The sequence below is a fragment of the Lethenteron reissneri genome, chromosome 26 (assembly GCF_015708825.2).
Source record: "Lethenteron reissneri isolate LAM-NWPU_2019-01 chromosome 26, ASM1570882v1, whole genome shotgun sequence".
Taxonomy (NCBI): domain Eukaryota; kingdom Metazoa; phylum Chordata; class Hyperoartia; order Petromyzontiformes; family Petromyzontidae; genus Lethenteron; species Lethenteron reissneri.
This window is the reverse complement of record NC_083804.1, coordinates 460,295-485,173: the sequence shown is the minus strand read 5'-3', so window position 1 is coordinate 485,173 and position 24,879 is coordinate 460,295. Positions and strand designations below refer to the sequence as shown.

Genomic DNA, 24,879 nt, shown 5'->3' with positions numbered 1-24,879 from the left:
GCATTAATAAATCATTACCGAATATTATTTCGAAAGCAGCCGAACCAGGATGATTGCAGACCTGCCTCTTCGTGAAGTATTTATGTATGTTGAACATATTTGGCACCATACGTATCCAACCGTGCTAATCATAGGCGCGAAATGAAGGACGTCAGTGACGCCACTCGAGGGTCCTCCGGGCAGCGCACCTGCACGTCAAGTAGTTGCGACTCAATTCTTTATCGTAAAAAATAGCTCAATGTAGTAAGTCTGTGATAAAAAAAATCCCTGGTAATCACAAAGCAACATTTAGTTTTGTTGGCTGCATCGTTTAGCTGGGAAAGAGAAAGAGTAGCTGCTCGCACTCACTCCCCTTTGTGCCCCGTCTGCCTCTGGCAGAATCCAGCATCACGCGTTCACGTGAAGGTAGTGGACAGAGGTCACGACCTTGGTGTGCGGTGAGGTGGGTCTGGCCGCAGCCGATATTCGTCTCCTTTTTGAAGGATGGCCAAGTGGCAATGCCCTGTTTGGTTATTGGCTTTGCGCACACTTATTGACATTATGCATAACATCTGTTTTTTTATTGGTATTCACCCCTGTACAATGGGTGTTTAAAACGAAACCATACAAACACTGAACTTGCCGATGTAAAAATCACACATTCGTTTTGGTTCAAACTGTACTTTGGTTACTTTATTGCACTTTTGTTTTACAAGAGCTGTTTACAAAAATGTGATGATGAACCTTGGGTCAGGTAATACTTGCCTGTAAATTCCCCTCGTATATTTAACTAGAATTGTTTAAAAAGTAGCCCAGTGTATACCTTCTGCGAGCTCAGGCAAAGGTTTGCTCAGTATTGTGTTTACATGGTGCATATAATATTTGCAATGTTATAATGTGCGCCAGGTGTCAAAGTAAGGCACATTGGCAATTATTTTAAACTATTAAAAAGCAGATTTGAAGTTGGTAATACGGATAGGCAAATAATAAATGTATTATATAAATTACATCTGTCATCCTCAACAGTTTATATATCAGTTACAATGCTATTTGTAACTAAAATGGGACGTTACTATTTATTAGGGCTTAATTTTGTGTCTCCATAATCTTTCCACGTTGAACAATCAATGGGTTCTTTGCAATTACTTCCTAATTTTACTTTTGGATTGGGTAAAATTGTCAGCAAGAATTTGCAATTTGGGGAAAGTACAAAGACTGAAGTTTGAAGAAAACGTTGAGTCATGTTCACGTCTTGGAAGAAGCCGATTTTTACCAATTTTGGCAGAAAAACAACCAAAACTGGTGTCAAGGGTAGATACGTTAATTGGAGTTCCAATCCACGAGTTGCAGCTTAAATTGGTGGTTCAGCCAAAACCTGCACATTTGGTTTTTCCTGTAAAATACATTTGTTTTAATCCGTGGGACCAAACGTTAACGTCATTAGTTACGTGGTCTCTGCAGCTGTACGTACCTGCGCGGTGTACTGTATGTATATACAACTCGTCTAAAAACAAACTGCTCTTCAAAATAAATCTGCATTGTGATAATAGTAATTAGCAGTGTACATTTTTTTTTATACTTTACATAATAACATTGTTTATTCTCTTGCAAAAATCAACGCGACCGCAGGGTTTATTTGAACTCTGGTGGCTGGCTCTCGCTCAGCCCTCCTCCGCACGCGCTCCCCTCGCTGCGCTGCGAGTCTGGGACCAGCAGCAGGTGCAGCAAGGGGCGTGTGCGTCTGTCTGCACGTCTGATCCGGGAACGTGCGCTCCGCCTGTGATCTCTTGATAACGTTTCCCAAGGAATGCATTCTCTGTGGTCCATCAAGCGGATCCAGATTTCTGTCGGACGTCTGTCATCGAAATGTGTTGCTCGGGTTATTGAGTTCACAATATTTAATTAAGATACACACTGGCATTCCGGAAGGGAATTATGACAATCCTTATTTGCGAGCAATTTGGCAATGGTAGTCATTGTCCCACACGGCGTCACGGAAGTGGACTTCTGCGCCAGCTCGTGCCCTTGTTCGCTCTCTCCATCGACTGCTGCGCTTGGACAAATAACAGTGAAGTCAAAGTGCTGTCCCGGACAAAAACCACGCACAGCCAAGCGTGCGGCATTAAGCAGACACCGGGCACGCAAGCGATTCATGAAATGGGCAGCGTCCCACAGCAGTAGACCTCACTTGTTCCATTTCACATTTGCAGAGTGCATGGATCTGCTAAGACGGTCGTGTTCAGTCATCGCAGAAGCTGCTCACGGTTATTGCGAGGTGCCGACAGATCAGGTGCGTGACCTCTGTCTGCTATTTACTCATGGCACACTGCCCTACTGTGTCTTCTCGGCTTTTTCTTCGTGCTCATTCCACTGCATTTAGTCTCGAGTCTGTGCAATCAGAAGCGATGTTATTGTAATAAAATAAACGGGTTTAATAAAAGCTCCCTTTGTGCTCTCACTCTCCATCCCAGTGGCATTCCCAATGCAAATTGTACAGTGCCTTAAATAACAATTCCAGCATTAGCAGTGACGCATGCACCGCGAGTCCGTGCCTGTCCGTGCGGCCCCACGCGCCCCCTCACTGCCCGCTCGCGCCCGTGGGCTGCGCTTCTCGCTGTGGTTGCTTTGCTCGGTCCTTCTTCCGATTTTTTTTAATTGGTTTATTTTTGGCATCCCGATGTCCCGGTTCTTTTTTTCTTTTTTCTGCAATAAAGGAAGTTAAAAACGTCAATCCGATTGTTCAACAAAATACATTCATAAGCCATATCAAAAGCTAACAAACTATTTTGTACAAGTATTAAAAAAGAATGAAACATTGTTTTTGTTTGCGTGCAAAAGGGCTTTACCCCTCAGTGTCATGCATGGTATTAAGTTGTTGACAGGTGCTGCTAAGTAAGGGAGATGGAAGCAGCCTGGGAGCAGATGGCATTCTTGCTCGACCAGGCACGAACCCGAACGAGCGAGCAACGCGTTTACACGTGCAGCCTGCTCTAGAATAAGGTGTGTAGGTTGACTGAGTGTGTGTACACGTGCTGTGTATGTTGACTGAGTGTGTGTACACGTGCTGTGTAGGTTGACAGTGTATGTACACGTGGTGTGTAGGTTGACAAGAGTGTGTACACGTGTTGTCTAGGTTGACTGAGTGTGTGTACACGTGCTGTGTAGGTTGACAATAGTGTGTACACGTGTTATCTAGGTTGACTGAGTGTGTGTACACGTGGTGTGTAGGTTGACAGAGTGTGTACACGTGCTTTGTAGGTTGACAGAGTGTGTACACGTGCTGTGTAGGTTGACAGAGTGTGTAAACGTGCTGTGTAGGTTGACAGAGTGTGTACACGTGCTGTGTAGGTTGACAGAGTGTGTACACGTGGTGTGTAGGTTGACAGAGTGTGTACACGTGCTGTGTAGGTTGACAGAGTGTGTACACGTGCTGTCTAGGTTGACAGAGTGTGTACACGTGCTGTGTATTGGGCCAGATGACTCGGCGGTCGAGCGGGCGTCTCGCGATTGGAATGTTGCCAGTTAAAATCCTCGTTGGAGGCTGACTCCTCTCTCATTTCTCCAAGGTTGATAAAAATGAGTACCACTTGACGAGCGCCATGTGGAAATGTTTACGACCCATCAAACGACGCTCGCAGGAATTGTTTATTTTATTGACATAAAATCCAGACTTGGGTTTTAACTCACGACCTTGCAATTACAAGCTCACTGAGCTGACTTGCCCAATCCATTAACCGTATGCGTTATACGGGTAACGCAACGTGGCATTATTTAACAATACAACATTTTAATGTCAGATCCTGTCGTGTTATGATTGCTCTGGAATTGGTTGCTTTTTGAAGTCTAATATTTGCAGGCCGTGGCACAGTGCTTGATTGTCATAGGGGCAGCTTCTGAGTAATCAGCATGGAAAGTTTCCAGATGCGGAAATCGATGGCTTTGGAAATGTGTTGTTTAGTTTGTGCATTCAGGCTGTTGGAGAATGGAGTGGACACGTAAAAATATGCTTAGCAGAATTTTCCAGTACGGACTGTTCCACGTTCCCGTGCATTGCCAAGCATATGCAAAGTTCAGCAAGACATCCAGGCGAATTACTACAACATCCACTCTGCAACACGTTGGCATCGTATCGAACTTAAATAGAACATCTCTTCACCTATCACCGATACGTATTTTTTACACTTTCATGGATTCAATTTGCATTACATTCAGTGGCTCCTGGAATCACCGCTAAAGCTGGAGTGCGTGCCAGGTGGCACAGTGCTTTAGAGAATGTGACACTGAATAGAAAGGCAACAAAATCAAATCGCAGCGAGAGGAAACTTATTATGTCATCCATTCGGGGTGTGTAAAATTAGTACCACTTTCTGGGAAGTCAATACTGGTTGTTGTATGAAGACTGGTCTCTGCCAGAAATATTTGGAATTTCCATCTCTAGCTGAGGACGACAATGGTAGATAGTCACGCATTACTCATTTGTTTGAAGAATCCATGTTCAAATATGGCTTGAAATGTATTAATTTCCAAAACAGCTGATTGATATCACACTCATTTTATAATTTACATCGCGTATAGCCATCCAAGCCCCAACTTGGCAGCAATTCGCATGCTGGGGGTGGCGTTGGCACACGGCACGTCCCTTTAAATGCCAACTGTTATTCCTTGCCAGCGCGGGCAGAATGGTGTCGATTCACGTCTTCGCCCAGGCTCGTTACAATCCGGCGACTCGTTGCGGCACGGGTTGTTTTAGAGCGGCGGCGGCGGCGGCGACATCCCAGTTGCTGTTTGAACTGCGGGGGGGGTGGAGGCTCCGCTGCATCCGCGTGGAATAACAGCGGCGGATCAGGCACGACAATGGCGGCGGCGGCGGCGCTAATCCCCGCGCGGCCGCCTGATGGATCGGGGCGGACGTGCGCAGCAGCCGCAGCGGCAGCAGCAGCAGCAGTGGCAGCAGCAGTAGTAGTAGTGGCAGCAGCAGTAGTAGTAGTGGCAGCAGCAGCAGCAGTGGCAGCAGCAGTAGTAGTAGTGGCAGCAGCAGTAGTAGTAGTGGCAGCAGCAGTAGCGGCAGTGGCGGCAGCAGCATTCCAGCCGTCGCTGGGACTGCGGGGCCCGTCGCTGGTGCGCTTCGCACGACCGCCGTCTGCTGCTGCTGACGGCGGTCGGCCGTCGGCTCGCCGGAGCGCCCTCGTTGAGACCAATTTGCGCAAGTGCGAGCGTGCGTCAGGTCTTCTCTGTACCACAGTTGCTCCCGGTCAGGTGTTCAGCTTAATTTGTAACATGGCTTCCCTTCTCAAACGAGTGAGTCACTCGTCTCTGTTGGAGGCGACAAGCCTTTGATGGAAATTCCACATTCCGTTCAGTTTCATTGACGAAAGACTGTCTTCAGTGCAATTAATGTCGCATGATAGGGATGGTTAATGCACAGCTCCCCACCCAAACTCGTAAAAGGGGACCACATTGCATCATTGCGATGAATCAACCCCTCCCCAAGTCCTTCACTGGCCTCCCGTTCACTGTAGCCCCATAATCTCTCTCATTGCGTTCTCCACCTCCCATGAATCTCTGTGTGAAAGATGGTTTATTTTCTCTTTCGCTGCACTTACGGTCTAAAAGTCATTCTATTTCTGTGTGTATACAGTTTTCTCTATACTGTACTGTATTTAAATATAAACCAAAAATCTACATTTTCTCAATTTATGTCTGCATGCTTCTCTTTTGTTTGTATGCTCTTGTCAAATGTTCACATTTTCGGGTCACTGCTTTCATTCACACTCATTCACCCTGCCACACTCGTACAACCCAGCGACGCTGGTGAATATTGGTCCCACGCAAGGCTGCGTTGTGTGAATGTCACACACGCGAGTGCTGCGAGCCACACGCTCCGCGTCTGTGTTTCGGTTCCTCAATGAGCCTCCTCCACGCCCGCACCGGTGCCCACCGCCTGATGATGCAGCTCCGTTTGCCGCTTACACGTTGGTCCCATGAAGACGAAACGCGATCGTAGTCCGAGGCGCGGTACAGAGAGAGTGGCAGGAGCAGGATAGATATATGAAGATTCGGTGACGGTGAAGAGAACGGATGGAGGGAAAAGCCAGGCACTGGCAGAAGAATGGGGATCTTAATCTTGATCCTGACCAGAGAGACAAGCATGGACTACCAGTCGGAGGGAGTTGCAGACGGCAGGGGCAGCAGTGGCGAGGGAGAGAGAATCGGTTGACGGCATTCCAAGGGACCAGAGCGCAGAATTCGGTACCACGGGTGGTAGAACATGTTGCGTAACACCGGTTTCCATTCGTGGTGAACAACGGTGGACTATTTGATGGCATGCCTATTACATGCGGATATGACACAATTCACTTTCATTGGCATTTAAACTTAACAACCTTGGCACCGCTCAAGTATTGTTTTCTCGGGTGGCAACCAACAAGTGAAGCGTTTGGTCCGTGCCCGCGAGCGACGAGTTGCGGAGGTGGAGGAGGCCCCCTCCCCCACGTCCACCCGTGGAGGTGGAGGAGGCCCCCTCCCCCACGTCCACCCCGTGGAGGTGGAGGAGGCCCCCTCCCCCACGTCTACCCGTGGAGGTGGAGGAGGCCCCCTCCCCCACGTCCACCCCGTGGAGGTGGAGGAGGCCCCCTCCCCCACGTCCACCCCGTGGAGGTGGAGGAGGCCCCCTCCCCCACGTCCACCCCGTGGAGGTGGAGGAGGCCCCCTCCCCCACGTCCACCCCGTGGAGGTGGAGGAGGCCCCCTCCCCCACGTCCACCCCGTGGAGGTGGAGGAGGCCCCCTCCCCCACGTCCACCCCGTGGAGGTGGAGGAGGCCCCCTCCCCCACGTCCAACCCGTGGAGGTGGAGGAGGCCCCCTCCCCCACGTCCACCCCGTGGAGGTGGAGGAGGCGACGTGTGATCGTACCGTCGGGACAGTGCCGCTTCTTCAGCCGGCAGCGCCGCGTCTCTCGGCTGTCCTGGCAGGCGTCCCCCCCGCCAGGCGCAGCGGCGGCGGCGGCGGCGGCGCGCTGCGCGGGGTCGGACCCGGAGCGAGTGCGCGCCTCCTGGCCCCACTTGGCGCCGCACGGACGGCCGTTCTTCAGGCACGGGCCCCAGTCGCCCCACGGCCCCAGCTCGCACGCCGCCAGCGCCGGGGTGGGGTGCCGCTGATGGGACTCCTCTGCCGGGCGACAGGGCACGCTCGTTTAGTTCCCTGTGTTGACGTGCGGAGCTAATTACACAGCGCTGATGTGCGTGCGGATGCTGTGACACTCGCAGTCAAGGTGATTTTGAGCTCATGTGTGCGTTCAGGTGCTGCTCATCTTCTCTTCGCAGCCCTTAGCCAATGGTGGAAATTCAACATTCTTATGGCGGGGGTGAGTCTACTCACAAGACAACAACTGTTAGATTCATTCTAGATTTGAAGTTTTCAAGACTGCAGGAATCCATACTCTTTGGTTCTTTCGGTAAAGTCACGTAGGTATAAAATATGAAATAAGTTAAATCACGGCGTTTCGATTGCAACACATGATGATAATTGCTTGTGTTGCAATCAAAACGTCGTGATTTAATTTATTTAATATTTTCTACCTACGTGACTTTATCGAAAGAACCAAAGAGTACTGTTAGATTCCCCTCGCAAAGGGTTTGTCTTTTTATCAGCCCCCTTCTGGGAAGTGAACTCGCAACCTTTCGATTGCGAGCCGCTTGCTCGGCTGCAAAACCACCAGGCCGGCTGTGACACGAGACCCTCGTGGTCCAGCCAATGATGCATTCGGGAGCATTAATCTTCCCACTGCCACTTACCACCGAACCCAGGTGTGTCACTCGCTCTGTGGAGCACATTCCCAGAGCCCGCCTGTGTCTGTGGGCTCCACCCTTGGCCGAGTCACAGAGCATCTCTCTGCCCAAGCGGGCGTCGGGTGCTGCTCATCTCCTCTCTGGTGGCGCTGAGTCTCGGAATTCCACATTCCCATGGTGGTGGCCAAACTGTATTTGAGTTATTCTATCCTATTATTAATAACGCATTAATTTTCCATAATCTAGGTTTTTGGGTTAGATTGCGTAAAGAAATAAATGTGTCGTTAAAACCCGCCACCACCCGACACAGCCAAGTTGCAATGCTCTTGTTATTTGATTTGGTTTTGTTATTTGATTTGGTTTTGTTATTCCAAATCAAATAACAAGAGCTTTGACACTGCCCGAGTAATTAAAACGATCAAAATACCGTATATTGCGGGAGTAACTGATAAATTAGCCAGATGTTTGGAAAACAAAACATCCGAGTCAGATTTGGCACGGTACATAAAATGCAGAATTTAATATCTGGTACAAAAGATGTATTACCGGAGGATTGACTGCACGTGTGGTAAATGTTATTATGTTGGGCAAACGGGACGAATGATCAGCACGAGACTAAAAGAATATCAGAGAAATATTAAATTCTCCCAAATGCTACTGTCAGCAGTAGCAGAACACGCGTGCCAACAAGGACACTCAATTGATTTGGATAATGTTGAAGTTCTGTGCAAAACTAGCTACTAATGGCCAAGACTAATTAGAGAATCTATCGAAATTTAAAGAAATCTAAAAAACTTTAACCTTTTGGATAGCTACCGCCTTAGTGCTGCGTGGAAGCGAATAATCAAATAATACATTATTTAAATACATGCCTACACAGGGCAGCGTACTTCAATAGGGATTACCGTTGCTACGGCTATTTTAATAAACACAATAGACAGGAAGGACAAGTTCAAAGGGCTCGCATTAATGCACATGCATAATGTACGTTGCCTCAGTAACCCCCCCCCACCCCCCACATTGTGCAAGAGCGCAGAAGCGTGGTCACCACATCTACGCCTCTATATAAGGAACAAAAAAGATGGACTTCTCCACAAATCTAGCTGTCACCTGATGAAGCTAGTTGTAATTACTGGCGAAACGTCGTACTCAGATTGTAAATGTTGTGGCTTGGCTCTCCAACACACCGGTGTGCTGCACTAGTGACGAATTGGCCACGTTCTGTTTACGTGACAACCCTTACTAGTTGGCTGCGTCGGGTGGTGGCGGGTTTTAACGACACATTTATATATTTACGCGATCTAACCCAAACACCTCTTATGGATGATATTGGTCGCAAAAGCCTAAACCGTATTCATTTTTTTACACACGCAGTGCAATAAATTATATTTTTTCTACCAATGCCTTCAAAAGATGGATGACATCTATTTTAAACCCCATAACAATAGAGTGTGTGTCGAGCCACTGATGAAAGCCAACACTTTTTACGTAAAAAGTGTTGAATGATACTGACAAAATTGTATTATGCTTTCGATTTTTTTTGTAAAATCCTGTTTTAGCTCCGCAGTGACACAAAAGAGACTGCAGAGGGCAGTAACAGACCAGGTGAGTCACTCGCACTAGATGTGTGCCCTATAAATCGGACTTATTTTGTTATTAACACCATGCAGCATTCAACATGGATAACTACTTCATTTGATGCTATTCAACAAGGAACTATTGTTCAAGTATTGGTGATACTGCGTTGGCAGTGGTGCATTTGCACAAATCAAAATCTCAACACCTTCGTCAATGATGCGGCCCTATAAAGAAAATACTACACATCATAGGCAACGTTTTGGGCAATGACCCTTCTTCATAGCAAATAGAGTTCCCATGGTGTAAAGTAGCGAAGTGCACTCTCATCCTCTCCACATGAAACAATCTGACCACTGGACGCTTCTGCAGACCAGTGCCAATCCCTGTGTGCCAATCCCTGTGTGTCAATCCCTGTGTGTCAATCCCTGTGTGTCAATCCCTGTGTGTCAATCCCTGTGTGTCAAAAGTGACTTGGATTAAGGAGAGAGGAATGATACTCTCACTGCACATTTCTGCATTCGGCCATTCTGCGCCAAGAGATATATTCCTGATGTTCATTGTGGTGACAAATCACATTCTGCTGAGCCCAGAAGCCTGACATGGGTGGTAACTGCAGCTGAAGCCAAAGTTGTTTCGCTTTGCCCATTATTACATGGCCCTTTGTTATTGGTAGTCTCCTGTGTGTGTGTGTCTGTTTACAAGCTCAGACTGGTTGTGTATGTAGCCATTCACAAATAAAATAAAAAAACACAAGCACCACCATATGCCGCAGGAATGCACCACATGATTCACAGGAAAGAAGTAAAAGATGTTTTTGCAACTTAAAAAAAATTGGACAGATTTGAAGAGCATGGCTTACAAATGTACATCAGTATAAACTTCCAACGAGCAAGAAAACGTTTAAAAAAGTCGCATGCTTCTAAGAAACTCAATTACTGTGTTATATTGATTCTGTGGTTTGTTTGCTCTTTGGAAAGGAGTTTAGTTTAGCAAAACTCGCCGTATTGGCATATACATATCTGTCGCACTGTTATTTTGAGTCTTGGACATATAGACAAATTGGCAGTTGTGAATGTCAAAACATGAAAATTGTTGTTTTGTATTCTGATGAGCCAAATAGAGATGCTGCAGAGCACAACGGATTATTATCAAATGCACGAATTCTTACAGTTTACTTTAGTGGATTTGCTCTTTATTCGTATCGTTTGGACTTACAAGGAAAAAGCATGTTGTCCCTTAAAACGTGACTGCTTTTTCCAAAAGCACAGCCAAACGATGCTTTCAGAAGGGCTAAATTCCAAACTTGTAGAACGGTATGCGTGCCCTGCTATTATTATTGCAAATATTAGTCATCCACTTTTATCCACTTGCCCTTTGATATGGTTAAACCAGGAACTACAGATGTTGTATTTCAGTGATGACACTGCTCTGTAATTCATTGCACATTTGCGAACTGTTCTTAGGCTTGGAATCAATGACCTCCCGCTGTGCTGCGATTGCTGTTTGAGTACGTAGTCACAGTGGCACAGTTACACAGCTCAAGGGGTTGCAACGCGCCACACATCGCTTGTAGAGCTAAACACACGTGGCCACATGCTGTGATTTGTCGCTGACTGGGGCATCCTTCATCACAAGGTCGACTGATCATATATCGGAGATCTCTGCTATGAATCAGCAGCCGGTCGGAATAAATGTGAGAAAAAAAGCCATGCAGATAAAAATATAAAAGCTGCCGATAATTTAAATTGGGACAACCATTGCTCTGTCGGACATTTTGGCAATAAGCGATACGAATCTGTCATCCAAAGTGAAATCAAACATAAAGCATTGGCAAGCGCTCAAACAAACATCGAACAATAACTTCTCGCCACTCACAGTAATGCCTTATGGGCATGATCCTTCAGCAAATAAGTGTTGGCAAAATCAACAAAACATTTTGTGCACAAGAACTTGTATCATTGTAATGCACAGCAAAAAGGGGCCTTTGTGCAAGCACGTGAGTCGAGGTATGTTCGTCAGCTGTGAGGTCGTGTTATCGATGGTGGTGATCCATGTCCTCACGTTCAGATACAACCACGGCCTTGCCCCTCCTCCAGCCACATGTCCCAGCAGCTCCCTCTGCTCCTTCTGCTCAACACTCTGGCCTCCTCCTTGTCCCCAGGATTTACTGCTCCACCATTGGTGGTCGTTCCTTTAGCCATTAAACCCCCACCCTCTGGAATTCCCTCCCCAGGCAATTCCACTTGGTCCCCTCTCTCTGCTTTCAAGTCTCTCCTCAAACCTTCCTCTTCAACCTCATGCCGACCACCCCCCTGCTCGCCTCTGTTCTGCCCTCATCCTCTCCATTCCATTCGCTCCTCTGTATTCCCGGGCTCCGAGACGTTGCGTTGTGGCCGAGTTACAAATGTGCGTTTTTGGTGGCGGTGGTGCTGGTGGAGTTTTATCTGTGCTGCATTCGAGCCCCTGTGTGTGTGTTTGGTTTTCCTTGGGTTTGGCTGATCGTGCGGTAAATCCGCCAAATCGGCGCGGCTCGAGGTGGGGCAGGCTCACCGGTGCTGGTGCACTCCATGCCCTGGTTGACGGCGCTGAAGCCACGCGGGCAGGCGTTGTGGCACTTGCCCTTGTGCAGGTAGAAGCCCGCGCGGCACTTGGTGCAGAAGTTCTTTGCAAAACAGGTGTCGCAGTTTTCGAGGCGGCACCCTGTCCGGGCGAAAGCCTCGTTAAGGGTGTTCTTGGAGTTCTGGCGTGCGAGGTGTAATGGAGCCAGGCCCAGCGGTAGAGCTAGCGGCTTGCACGCGGAAGGTTGCGAGTTTCCATCTTGCTTAGGTGATGACTCAGCCCATTGTTCCTCCAGATCAATACAATTATTACCACTTCGTGGGGAGATCAACGGGGGCTGTCCTTTGGTGACTTGTCCTTTTGACTTGTCCTTGTCATAGATCTCCACCACTGACAGGACTGTAACTATGGGATGAGCACCAACTCAATGCTTATTTGAGCAGGAAATCACTGCTGTATTTTGACACGTCGAATATACTACACAAAGGTTGTCTTAATATTACGAGGGAATATTGGGTGAGGAAGTTGGCCTTGCACTTAGCACATTTTATTTATTTCTATATTTACTTAATTTATTTCCATTTTTTCCAAAGTATTTATTCACACTACCACATTACATGACCACAATTATATGCTAAAACTTAGAATATATTCATAATTCATATGCTTACACAAATATACATGTCATTAAAGACAGCGATGCTGCATCGGAGCAATATATGGAGATAAAGCAAGGTAAACACACCTGCAATCAGAGTCGCGTGAGCAATCAGAGTCGAGTGAGCAATTAGAGTCGAGTGAGCATGCAGAGTCGAGTGAGCAATCAGAGTCGAGTGAGCAATCAGAGTCGAGTGAGCAATCAGAGTCGAGTGAGCAATCAGAGTCGAGTGAGCAATCAGAGTCGAGTGAGCAATCAGAGTCGAGTGAGCAATCAGAGTCGAGTGAGCATGCAGAGTCGAGTGAGCATGCAGAGTCGAGTGAGCAATCAGAGTCGAGTGAGCAATCAGAGTCGAGTGAGCAATCAGAGTCGAGTGAGCAATCAGAGTCGAGTGAGCAATCAGAGTCGAGTGAGCATGCAGAGTCGAGTGAGCATGCAGAGTCGAGTGAGCAATCAGAGTCGAGTGAGCAATCAGAGTCGAGTGAGCAATCAGAGTCGAGTGAGCAATCAGAGTCGAGTGAGCAATCAGAGTCGAGTGAGCATGCAGAGTCGAGTGAGCAATCAGAGTCGAGTGAGCATGCAGAGTCGAGTGAGCATGCAGAGTCGAGTGAGCAATCAGAGTCGAGTGAGCAATCCGAGTCGAGTGAGCATGCAGAGTCGAGTGAGCAATCAGTCGAGTGAGCATGCAGAGTCGAGTGAGCAATCAGAGTCGAGTGAGCATGCAGAGTCGAGTGAGCATGCAGAGTCGAGTGAGCAATCAGAGTCGAGTGAGCAATCAGAGTCGAGTGAGCATGCAGAGTCGAGTGAGCATGCAGAGTCGAGTGAGCATTCAGAGTCGAGTGAGCAATCAGAGTCGAGTGAGCATGCAGAGTCGAGTGAGCATGCAGAGTCGAGTGAGCATTCAGAGTCGAGTGAGCAATCAGAGTCGAGTGAGCATGCAGAGTCGAGTGAACATGCAGAGTCGAGTGAGCAATCAGAGTCGAGTGAGCATGCAGAGTCGAGTGAGCATGCAGAGTCGAGTGAGCAATCAGAGTCGAGTGAACATGCAGAGTCGAGTGAGCAATCAGAGTCGAGTGAGCATGCAGAGTCGAGTGAGCATGCAGAGTCGAGTGAGCAATCAGAGTCGAGTGAGCATTCAGAGTCGAGTGAGCATGCAGAGTCGAGTGAGCAATCAGAGTCGAGTGAGCATGCAGAGTCGAGTGAGCAATCAGAGTCGAGTGAGCAATCAGAGTCGAGTGAGAGTCGAGTGAGCATGCAGAGTCGAGTGAGCAATCAGAGTCGAGTGAGCATGCAGAGTCGAGTGAGCAATCAGAGTCGAGTGAGCAATCAGAGTCGAGTGAGAGTCGAGTGAGCATGCAGAGTCGAGTGAGCATGCAGAGTCGAGTGAGCATGCAGAGTCGAGTGAGCAATCCGAGTCGAGTGAGCATGCAGAGTCGAGTGAGCATGCAGAGTCGAGTGAGCATGCAGAGTCGAGTGAGCAATCAGAGTCGAGTGAGCATGCAGAGTCGAGTGAGCAATCAGAGTCGAGTGAGCATGCAGAGTCGAGTGAGCATGCAGAGTCGAGTGAGCATGCAGAGTCGAGTGAGCAATCAGAGTCGAGTGAGCATGCAGAGTCGAGTGAGCATGCAGAGTCGAGTGAGCAATCAGAGTCGAGTGAGCATTCAGAGTCGAGTGAGCATGCAGAGTCGAGTGAGCAATCAGAGTCGAGTGAGCATGCAGAGTCGAGTGAGCAATCAGAGTCGAGTGAGCAATCAGAGTCGAGTGAGAGTCGAGTGAGCATGCAGAGTCGAGTGAGCAATCAGAGTCGAGTGAGCATGCAGAGTCGAGTGAGAGTCGAGTGAGCATGCAGAGTCGAGTGAGCATGCAGAGTCGAGTGAGCAACAGAGTCGAGTGAGCATGCAGAGTTGAGTGGAGGTTACATTGGAAAACAGCTCAAAACCCCCTCTCTGTGACCTCTTTTGTGCACAGACCATTGACCTTTCTAGCATCCATTGCAAGCGCAGGCAGGGCCATTCTACATTTGCCTTTAGCATTGGCTATACACTTGCTCTGTTTATCAGTGTGTTGGTTATTCCAAGGGCACTCATTGCAGCAGGCTCCGTTGCGTTCAGCTGCCTCACAACCACGTGCACGGAGATCACAATTATCGAGATGAGGCGTGACGGAGTGAGGGTGGAGCCTCGGCTGTGCCGTGGCTAATCCGTGAAGTTTTGTCGATTGCGCCGACCCCGGCTGTGATTTCTGTGATCAGCCAAACTCTTCCTGAGAGCCCAAGTTCCCACCAGCGTTAATTACCACAATCAAATCGACTGTTCTGCTATTCCCCAATTGGAGTGCCCTAATTATAGCCATATGCCTACAACCACGTTCAGGGGCGGTAAAGGGTACGGTTGCTTTGATTAAACATTACAGTAAAACAAGCGACCGCAAAATGGAAAACACACTTCGTACAAAGTGGAGACATTCTCTGCAAATTTACCGGCGCGTGGTGCCTTTCGTGCAATGGTCCCGACAGCAATTGCCGACGTGAGCGGTCATAGGGAGAGCCGTGTGGTCACGTCGCGTGCCTGCACGGCTGTTACTCACTCTGGCACACGCTGACGTTCCCGTCGGGGCGCCGCACCCCAAAGTAGCCGGCGGGGCAGGACGGCAGGCAGCTGCCCATCTCGTGCATGCCCTGCCGCTCCAGGAAGAAGAAGTAGCGCGGGAGGCAGTTGATGCAGCCGTTGGGCTCGGAGCATGTGAGGCAGCCTTTGGGACACGCCACTGCACACGCGGCAGGGACACGCACAGACACAGACATACGCACACAACCGACCACACATACACATGCGGACACAGAAATGCATGTATGCACATATGGGCACGTACACTCATATATACCCCACACATCCGATTAGCACGGTTGGCTACGTACGGTGTCGAATAAGTTCACACAAATACATGCGTGTTCATATCCACATTCAAGTAGACACACATACACACTCGTACGTATACACATATACATATCCACTCATGCATGCACACAGCAACAAACCGCATTCATCACTCAGTGATATCTGTTTCTGATTATGTTTATTTTGAGGACACGTCTAAACCTGCATGGCAGGTCATTGGACAGGCCTAGGTGTTATGGGTTAACAGATTAAGTTGATTAGCAGATGCACCACCTTGGAGTAAGATGTCTGCTGCCAAACCAGAGATGGCCATGAGCACGTGGCCCAAGCACATAAACTCCTTCATCTTCTCCATAACCACTCCATTACTCATAGAGAGTTGGGCGAGTGAACTGTTCGATGACATAAAGTACCCATGGTGCTGTTTTATTTTGGTGTAGTTGATGGTAAGGTAAGCTTCAGGTTCAGCAGGAGAGTTTCCAACTCAGAATAAGCAGCAATTACAGTACTAGATCATCAGTATAAATGCCATGGATGACCAGTAGGAAGCCATTGACAACACCTGAGCATCGATCAGCCTTCCATCGTATATGAAACAGATGGAGATAATTACAGCCAGGGGAGGTTTCTCGACTACATGGTCAAAAAGTAGTGTCGGGGCAAGAGGGCATCCCTGTCGTACCTCAACATGAACAAGGGAACGGCTCGGACTTCTGGCTACGGAGTTTTACCGGGGACTGCTCCCCATCATAAAGGACCTTCATTATCACAGGACAATGAACAACCCAATGACGCTATAATAGGTCGAATGTATGTCAAAAAAGCAGTGATGTAGATCTCGTGGATATTCCCTTCGCGTCTGTCGTAGCAGACAGATGGAGAATACGGCATCCGTTCAGCACTGCACCGGCTTGAAACCGCATGGGGGTCCCGCAAGCCTCTCCTCAGCGTGCCTGGCAAGGCGATGTTGAATAATCCTTACCAGGACGTTTCCCAGAATACGGAGGAAAGAGAGATACCCCAGTACTTTTTTAAAAGCAGTGCAGCCCGCATAATCAGCGGACAGATCGCCTTCTGCAGGCAGTCCTTTTGTCAAAGACATGGACTCACATTCGCTGTTACGCCACCGCGTCGTCCAGCATATGTTGCTGCTTGAACCCAATGTAAACAAATATTTATCCTAGTATTTGCTCCCCCCAAATATATATATACATGTGCTTCCAAGACATATTCAGTGACTATTTAAACAGACATTTGGTGAATATATTAATAAATATTTGATCTTGATTTGAAACTTTTAAATAAATATTTGGTGAATATTTGTTCCCCTGGGAGAATTTTTTTCCCTTCAAGGGAACAAATGTTACTTCCTTTCAGCGAACATTTGCTCCCCATGCGTATTTGCACCCCTGAATTAGGGGCATGGGTTAAATAAATGTTACGCTTTACCATAAATGTTACTGTACTAAGTGATGGGGTAGAAATGTTCAAAAGGGGAACCGATATTTTCAAATATTACTCCCTGGGAGACGCACATTTTCCTTCCTGGGAAACAAACATTGAGGGGAACGCATATTGTCTGTTGTGTGAATTCCTCTGAGGTGTTGGTGATTACAAGCTGCACACAAATCTAGCATGTCCAATTCGCATAGATCGTATATCCTTAGCAGACTGTTGGGGCAAGTGCTGTTCGCAGAGTGGCTGTTAAGGCAGCACGGCACACGAAGAGGGCAGTGGTGGTGCGGCCAACATCACGCCCGTCAGCCTTTGTCTCCCTAGTGCTGATGTTTTACACTCTGCACCAGGTATTTAAGACTTAGTTAACCTCGGAGAGGCCCAGGATAAGTTGAGATATTCGTCACAGATGTTAACTGTGAGCGGGAATCAAACTCGGGTTACCGGGTTCATAGCATAGCGCATTAACCGCTGCACTACCGCTCCCCATCCAATTCACACACACATTAACACATATATGTAAGCACACATACACGTGTATATACACACACACATATACGAAGACTGATGTTGCACGTGCAAGTGCGAAACGTAAGGCACAAGTGTTGGTAGCAAGCTCGTATTGAGGCTGACATGATACATGAGGGAGTGGTGTTGCCAGACCACCCCTGACTGCCTAAGTCTTCCAAGTGATGGTGTTTATACAGTACATTGCACAAGCTACTTATTTAAGTCTGAATTGACCTGACGGAGGCCCAGGACAACTTTCAGATACTGTTCGCCACTGATATTATCCATGACCAAGAATTGAACTCAGTCATTGCTTTTGACACGCGCTCATTCGATAACTCTCTTACAAAGTCATTGTCGCTAAACGCTGTGAGAAGAGTACCAATGTGCAAATACACAACTGTAAAGATACACCAACAATTCAGCAACATATTTGTATTATCATAATCCGTAAAACAAACTAAATCTTTAACAGATTTTTGTAAAATTAAATCCTTGGTATTCGGTAGCGCTGGATATATATGTAACATATATTTCTCATGTGCCAAAGTGTCTCAACCACTTAACAAGAACGTTACAACACATGGGCATATCACTTAACACAAAGACATAACCACCAAGACCCACAGATTACACTACTACTTACAGTAAATTTGTAAGGGTGTGGCATGTGTGCTTTCTGGCAATGGATGACTACATGATTAAGAGTTCACTGGCAGTAAACAAGAGAATGGATAACTGCCGCAGCGCAATGCGCTACGATGCAAGACTCTGACTTCCATGGGCTCCACCTCTCCTCCCAGAGGTGGGTCAAGACCTCCACCGCAAGGCTGACCCAGCCAGGCATGAAAGCCCATGTGCAGAGGCACTTAAATGGAAGGCCGGGTTCCGTCCGTAGGCTGCTTGCCGGTCTCTGCGTGTGGACGGGGTCTTGATGTTTGCGTGCAGGCTTGGGGGAGGAACCCTGTTCCTTCACCAACAAGCCCCGAGAGGCCCTCTGGTTCTGGGTCAGGCAGGGAGCCAAGTTTTCCTTTTTCTGTTTATCCGGTCTCAGCATGAATAGCTTTTAAACATAACTCAAGTTTCTGGCTGTCATGAACTCACAATATAATTAGGGCGCGGAGTCTCTGCTGTGCTTGTAGACAACACTTGTGATGAAAATGATATAAACGATAGCTCGATTTATTAAACATTCGGGGGGTGTTTGACTTGAACTGAATATTGTTATTATGGCTGTGTATTTGTTTGCGATTCACTGAACATGCTTATCTGCTTGCGTTTACAGCGTTATCTCTGCAGGCATAGGCCATTGGACTTGTCACTGTTTAAACAGCCTGTCAATTCGGAGACGTTTAGAAACCACATGGCAAAGTTCGCGCATATCACCACTCTCGGGACCAGCCGTAGAGGGGGTCGAATTAGCTCCACTCCACGTGTCCAACGAGCAAAATAGAGTTTGTCAGAGGGCCTATGTCGAGCATGGCCAATAGATTTCATGGAACGCCGAATAGTTTTGCACGCAACTCACACTAATGCGGTTGAGCACGCGTGGTGTCGGAGATGTGCAAGTCATGGAATGGACGGTTGGACGCGCGGAGGTAACATTCAGGTCAGCCCCATGTTATGTTCAGCTTGGACACTTTGGCTTTTGAAAAAAAATACACCAAAATATCCCGAGTCCCTATCTGCTGCTAAGATTAACTTAGACGTGTTTACTTTTTGTAAATGTGCCGAAGAATTAGTATAAAATTGTTCTGGCATCAAGGGTTTCGGAAGAGTTTATATCAGGAATATTTTATGCAAATATTTTAATAAATAATCTCTTCTATTGCGATTCGGTTAAATTGGCATTGCTAAAGTTGGCTGTAACATCGAAAAACTGGGTCCAGAATTTGTTTCTGTACCTTTATTCGTGTTAAATACAATAAAAATGGTGTGTAAACATCGATTTTCCAAGGTGAAAATTCCTCAGTGAATTTAAAACATTAACAATTTAAATTCAATACGTTTGTAGCACATGTTAAATTGTACACGATGTGTTGCAACATTAATTTCCTGTTTTCCACATATATTTCGCAACTGTTATACCATGTAGAAATAAACATAGAAATAATATTTCATTACAAACCGTATTTTTTTTTGTAGAAAATGCTATCAAGTGACACAATGGTCTGCAAAGGATTTCTCAATGCTCCCCATAGTTGTCCCTGGAAGGCATTTGCGAATTCAGTCCAGGTCCAATGTGTCTGGCTCCATTAACGTATTCAGACTGCCAACAGCCTTAGACAGGTTGAATTGTTATCTGCAGACATATTAACATATTTTCTCAAAGTTGAGCTTATATTCAAAGTGGCTAAAACATTGCAGGTTTAAAGGAAATCTACAGAATTTTGATTTTTCATAAGATTCAGTGATGATATTTCAGTGGAAAAGGTATTCTGTGGAAATTTGCCTGCACAGTCACCCCGGTAATGACTCCATGCCATCATCAAATCGTCACCCACACCTGTCTCGTCGCTGGTACAGGAAGTGGGGCGCATTCCGTCGTTAATGTCTCACATTTGCTTAGCTGCATCATATCTGATTCAGTCGTTGTAGGTGGGGAACATGAACACAAATGTGTTGTCATAACATCTGACAATGCTGTGGTTGTTAGCAGTGAGCATCCGCTGCTAGGAAATCAATTAGTTCAATGTTTAATTGGTGGCTTGGTATGGACCTACTGTAATATATTGCGAAAAGAGCTCTGGGCCACGTGACGTCTTCTTTTATGGCTCTAGGAGTTTAAACAAAAGAAACACATTGGCGAGTTACTCGGAGTGCCTCCTTCGTACATGGGGCCACGTGTGCCATGGTGAGCCTCTGGTGCTCGTGGGTGAGCGGAGCTACGGAATGCCGGCACCGCTGACCGGCCAGAGGGAGCACAGCCGTGCCGCGAAGGCAACGCGCTTGGCGAGTTACGGTACTGCCGTGTCACCGCACGCAGCCGTCGTCGTGCGAGGGTTGGCACACTGCACTTAGAGACCAGCGATCACAAGTTCGATGGCGTCTCCCGGTGGGGCAGTTTAAACAATGGAAAAGGTTTATTAAACCCCCCCTGCCTCTTGTCAACCCAGCAGTGTGATGATTACTGTACACCAGAATCGATTGGCAGGACGCGTGTGATGAGGTTAAGTCGGGGTATGCCCACCTCTTCCAGCACGTCTAGTCAAGGTGGAAGAGTAGACTAAATACGCTCTAGAGTTCGCAAGCAGTGGGGTGGGCAGGACATTGCAGGGAAGCGCCGTTACCTTCCTGACTGCCAGACTGCGCATTGTGAATGCCGCTTCCGACAATCCGCTGGGTTATTCCGTGGAACTTGGTAAGAGCTTACTAGCCACAGCTTTTGAATATTAACAATGCATCAGTGAAAAATAGCATGTAAGTATACTTTAGAATGAAGTTTTAAACAGTGGTAACAAATCATCAATTCGATACACAGCACGAAGTTTGTTAACCTCCCGCACCTCTAGTCAACAGTCAGAGGTATTTCGTGCTCATGTTGGGACTGAAGCGGTGTTAATCTCCTGTGTACAGCCCTCAACCTGAGATGGAAATTCCACATTCCTCTGGATAACCACTGTTGACTTCCTTATAAAGCGATGCTCACTGTATCGACAGAGGAGGAGTCAATCCCCATCCAGACGTGGGCTCGCATCCTGCTGCTTGCGAGCCACGAGGCCGACTACTGAGGCCCCGAGCCGGATCACCTCACCTCTGGTCACGTCACATTCACCAAAGGAGATGCGCGTAGACTCCATTCTCCCTACGATTACCCTCGAATCCAATGCTGTGTGGAACACAGCTACTAGCTGACTCGCAGGTTGCTTTGAGAGGGTCTCGTGTGAGCGCAGCGCATTCCAGTCCTGGGTGCACGCATCGGTGTTCTGTTAAACATCACGCGAAGCAGGTGCGAGAGAGAGAGAGACGCATCTGGGTGCCAGAAAAGGACGCGATGTGCGCTCGGACACACTGGGAAGCGAAGAGGGTGAGCTCCGATGCCAGCGGCTCGACGTCACCGGAGCGGGCTGCCACTGCTCTGGGGCAATTGGCACCCGGGACCGTTGCGAACTGGGTGTTCCATCTTAACGGAGTTTTTTTTCCGCGCGAAATCTTTTCACGTCGAAAAGAAAATGCATCCTTGCACACGAAAGCCTCGATTGAGGCTCAAGACCCGTTTTCAACAGGGTCCTGTTGCAGAACCGATGCACAATTGCAAATTAGTTTTTTTTCAAATATAGTCTCAAGAGAACATCCACGTGCACTCGGGGACAGCAACAACTATTTGCAAGAAACAGTCAGGAGCCCACTTGGTGCACTGCCTTCTGAAGGGCACCTCGCAGCCCTTCCGCCCCAGGTGTCTCGCGAATGGCGATCTGTGCGCGATGCAGCAAACCCGCGTCCAAGCTCAGCATCCCCCTTCACGAGCATTCGCGATGCCAGAGTCGCACTTGGGGCCAGAGTCGCCGCTGCTGCTGCGCCGCTCTGGGCTCACTGCGCACTCACCGCCTGCCTCGATGAACCCCGACTCAGCACTTGACCGCACTGCAGACCGCACCAGCTTTGCTATGCATCTGCCTTCAGTTACAGGGCGGCTTCAGTTCAAGACTCCGCCGTCTGCCATCGCTTACCCATCGCCGTCGGACTCAATATCTCAGCTATATACCTCACGTCGATGTGCTGCGTGCTCATGTGTCTCTGTACCCTGTGCTGCTGCTGCTGATGGGAGCGAGAGTGCCCTGACCCTGTTCCGTGTATATTCGAACCGATGGGTCTTGCTGTAATTGGAGTTGCCTATTCGGTGCCGTGGGATGTGTGTGCCTGTCCATGTCTGTGGTTCTACCCGAGCACACACACCACACACCCCACACACATCCACAACAAGATAAAGACAGACCCCCCCCCTTATTGCCTTCACAAACGTTTGGGGCAAGTGCTGGAGAGAGCACCGATGAAGGTCGGAACGGCAGCCAGCACCACGCCCGGCCGCCTTTGTCTCCCTAGTGGCGACATTTACACACCGCACCAGGTACTCATTTGAGGCTGAGTCGACTTAGTGGAGGCCCAGGACTGGTTCAGATAATTGTCACTGGTGTTGACCGTGAGCAGGAATCGAACGCGGATTTTGAGCGCAGCGCGACAACCGCTACACTCCTGCTCCCTAATCCCCGACACGACAACATACACCGCACAAAAAATACTCACTTTCTACACCCTCCCACCATGAGCGCACCACACAGATACTCCACACATATTACACACACGCACATCCACAACACAACTACACACATACCCCATACACATGGAGACAAACACGTTAGACGCACAGCATGCCACACACACTCATGCTCACCACATCCAGATGCTCCACACCACACACACGCACCACAACACAACCACAACACAACCACAACACAACCACAACACAACCACAACACAACCACAACACAACCACAACACAACACAACCACCACCACAGCGTGCCGCACGCGTGCGCAGCACGCACGGCGCCCAGGCTTGGGTACTCACTGCGCGTCTGTCTCCGCGCCCTGACCGGCAACCGCTGGCCCTGCATGTAGTCGCCGACGTTGAGAAGGATGAACGCCAAGGGAAGCAGCCGCACACGCATAGTCAAGCGCTCGTCGGGTCACGCGGGCGGAGCGAAAGAGACAACTCTGGCTGGAGCCGTGCGGAGCCTTGAGCCGCGGGCGAACCCCGGCGGCGGCTGCTGCGGATGATGCTGATGCTGTTGCCGCCGCCTGTGCCGCCGGTGGTTGTGATCGGTTTGCCGGAGTCACGGGCTGAAGATGAACGCACGGGACTCAGACGCATCCCAAGGCTGGCATGGGGTTCCAGCTCGGGACGCGGCTTCGGATGGAGCCCGTCGGCGCGTCACATCTTCTGGGGCCGTGGCGCGTGCGGCCACGGTCCGCAAGCGTCGAGCGGCGGGACGCAGCTGCCTCGGTGACGGCGCTCAGAGCGGGCGCGCGGAGCGTGGTGCGGTTTGGGAGCTGCGCATTTCTCCCGGCTCCGCTAAGTTGGGGCTCGTTAGCGGTGGACGCGTCCCGCGGATCGGATTCTTCACCGGGGCCCTGAGATAAGCGCAACGTGCGGCATCATCACCGAGTGCCCGCGGACTCCCAACCCACCCAGACGGCGACGCGCAGGGCCTCGGGTCGACGAGCGTCGTCAGCACACCGCGCGCCGCGCAAAGGTCGATGCGGGGACGTTTTCGTCGTGTACCTGCATGCCTCGAGGTGTCTCTGTGTGTCTCTGTGTGTTCTGCCTGCAGTCTTGAGTGAGTGAATCCTGGGAGTGTGACCCCTGAGTGAGCCGTGGTGACTGGGTCCTGTTTGGATGAATGAGCTCTAAGCCCGTTATAAGCGAGTTAGCCCTGCGCGTGTGATGAGTGGGCAGTGGTGAGTGAGCCCGGCTTGGGAGGGCGAGCCACGTGTAAGTCCTTTGTGAACCCTTGGTGGTTGGGTGAGTGAGTGGGTGGGTGGGTGAGTGGGTGGGTGGGTGAGTGAGTGAGTGGGTGAGTGGGTGGGTGAGTGGGTGAGTGGGTGGGTGAGTGGGTGAGTGGGTGGGTGAGTGGGTGAGTGGGTGGGTGGGTGGGTGAGTGGGTGGGTGGGTGGGTGAGTGGGTGGGTGGGTGAGTGGGTGAATGGGTGGGTGAGTGGGTGGGTGAGTGGGTGAGTCGGTGGGTGAGTGGGTGGGTGAGTGGGTGAGTGAGTGGGTGGGTGAGTGAGCCCTCGGTGAAGTTCTGGGTAATTGAGCTCTGCGTGTGTGAATGAGCCCGTGGTGAGTAAGCCCTGGATGAGTGAGTGATCTCCGTGGTGAGTCCTGGGTGAATGACCTCTGGGTAAGTCCATGGTGAGTGAGTGTTCCCGTGGTGAGTGAGCCTTGGATGAGTGAGTGAGCCCTGGGTTCGTGAGCGAGCCCTAAGTGAGTGAGTCATGGGTGAGAAAGCCCAGGGTGAGTGACGTTGAGTGGATAACAGCCGGGGCAAATCACGCGCGTTACCTGTCTTATTCGCAGACTCCAACACCGAGGCGCAGTTGATGCTGCTGCTGCTGCTGATGATGCTGCTGATGTGCACAATGAATACGATTCTCATTACACCGGAGTTGAGATGCAGTGAACTGAAAAAAACCCTCACCGAAGTAACACCAACGAACGACCAAAATCAAACTCTAAAGGAATTAAGTCGCCATGCTCCCGGAGTGCGCTTGTGCATTTCTACGCAATTCACATTCAGAGAGAAATTTAATCCACCAATAAATTTGAGCGACTCGGTCCGCCGCGCACGATGCAACAGAGCAGCGAGTGGCGAGAAGAGACGAAGGAGTCGAGAGTCGTATGTTGCAGAGCTGATGCGACAGGTGAGAGCGCGAGAGAGCGCGGAGGAGAGAGCGCGGA

General features: G+C 49.1%; 1 protein-coding gene across 1 annotated transcript; it reads right to left on the bottom strand.

Annotated features, from left to right (window-relative positions):
• Positions 1–672: 672 nt before the first annotated feature.
• On the bottom strand, positions 673–24,879 carry LOC133347433 (R-spondin-2-like). Its single transcript, XM_061559675.1, has 6 exons — positions 24,484–24,879; positions 22,991–23,553; positions 15,147–15,326; positions 11,894–12,043; positions 6,891–7,145; positions 673–2,682 (listed from the first exon to the last, which is right to left on the bottom strand). Exons 2-6 carry the CDS (start codon positions 23,088–23,090, stop codon positions 2,558–2,560), a joined length of 810 nt encoding a protein of 269 aa, XP_061415659.1. The 5' UTR covers positions 23,091–23,553; positions 24,484–24,879; the 3' UTR covers positions 673–2,557.

Bases quoted from the DNA above. Each gene is read 5' to 3' on its own strand.
- LOC133347433 (XM_061559675.1), bottom strand. From the start codon at position 23,090: ATGCGTGTGCGGCTGCTTCCCTTGGCGTTCATCCTTCTCAACGTCGGC. The intron at 15,327-22,990 runs GTGAGTACCCAA...CCGCGTGTGCAG, and splicing joins GGCGCGGAGACAGACGCGCA to TGGCGTGTCCCAAAGGCTGC. The intron at 2,683-6,890 runs GTACGATCACAC...CCTTTATTGCAG, and splicing joins GAAGCGGCACTGTCCCGACG to AAAAAAGAAAAAAAGAACCG.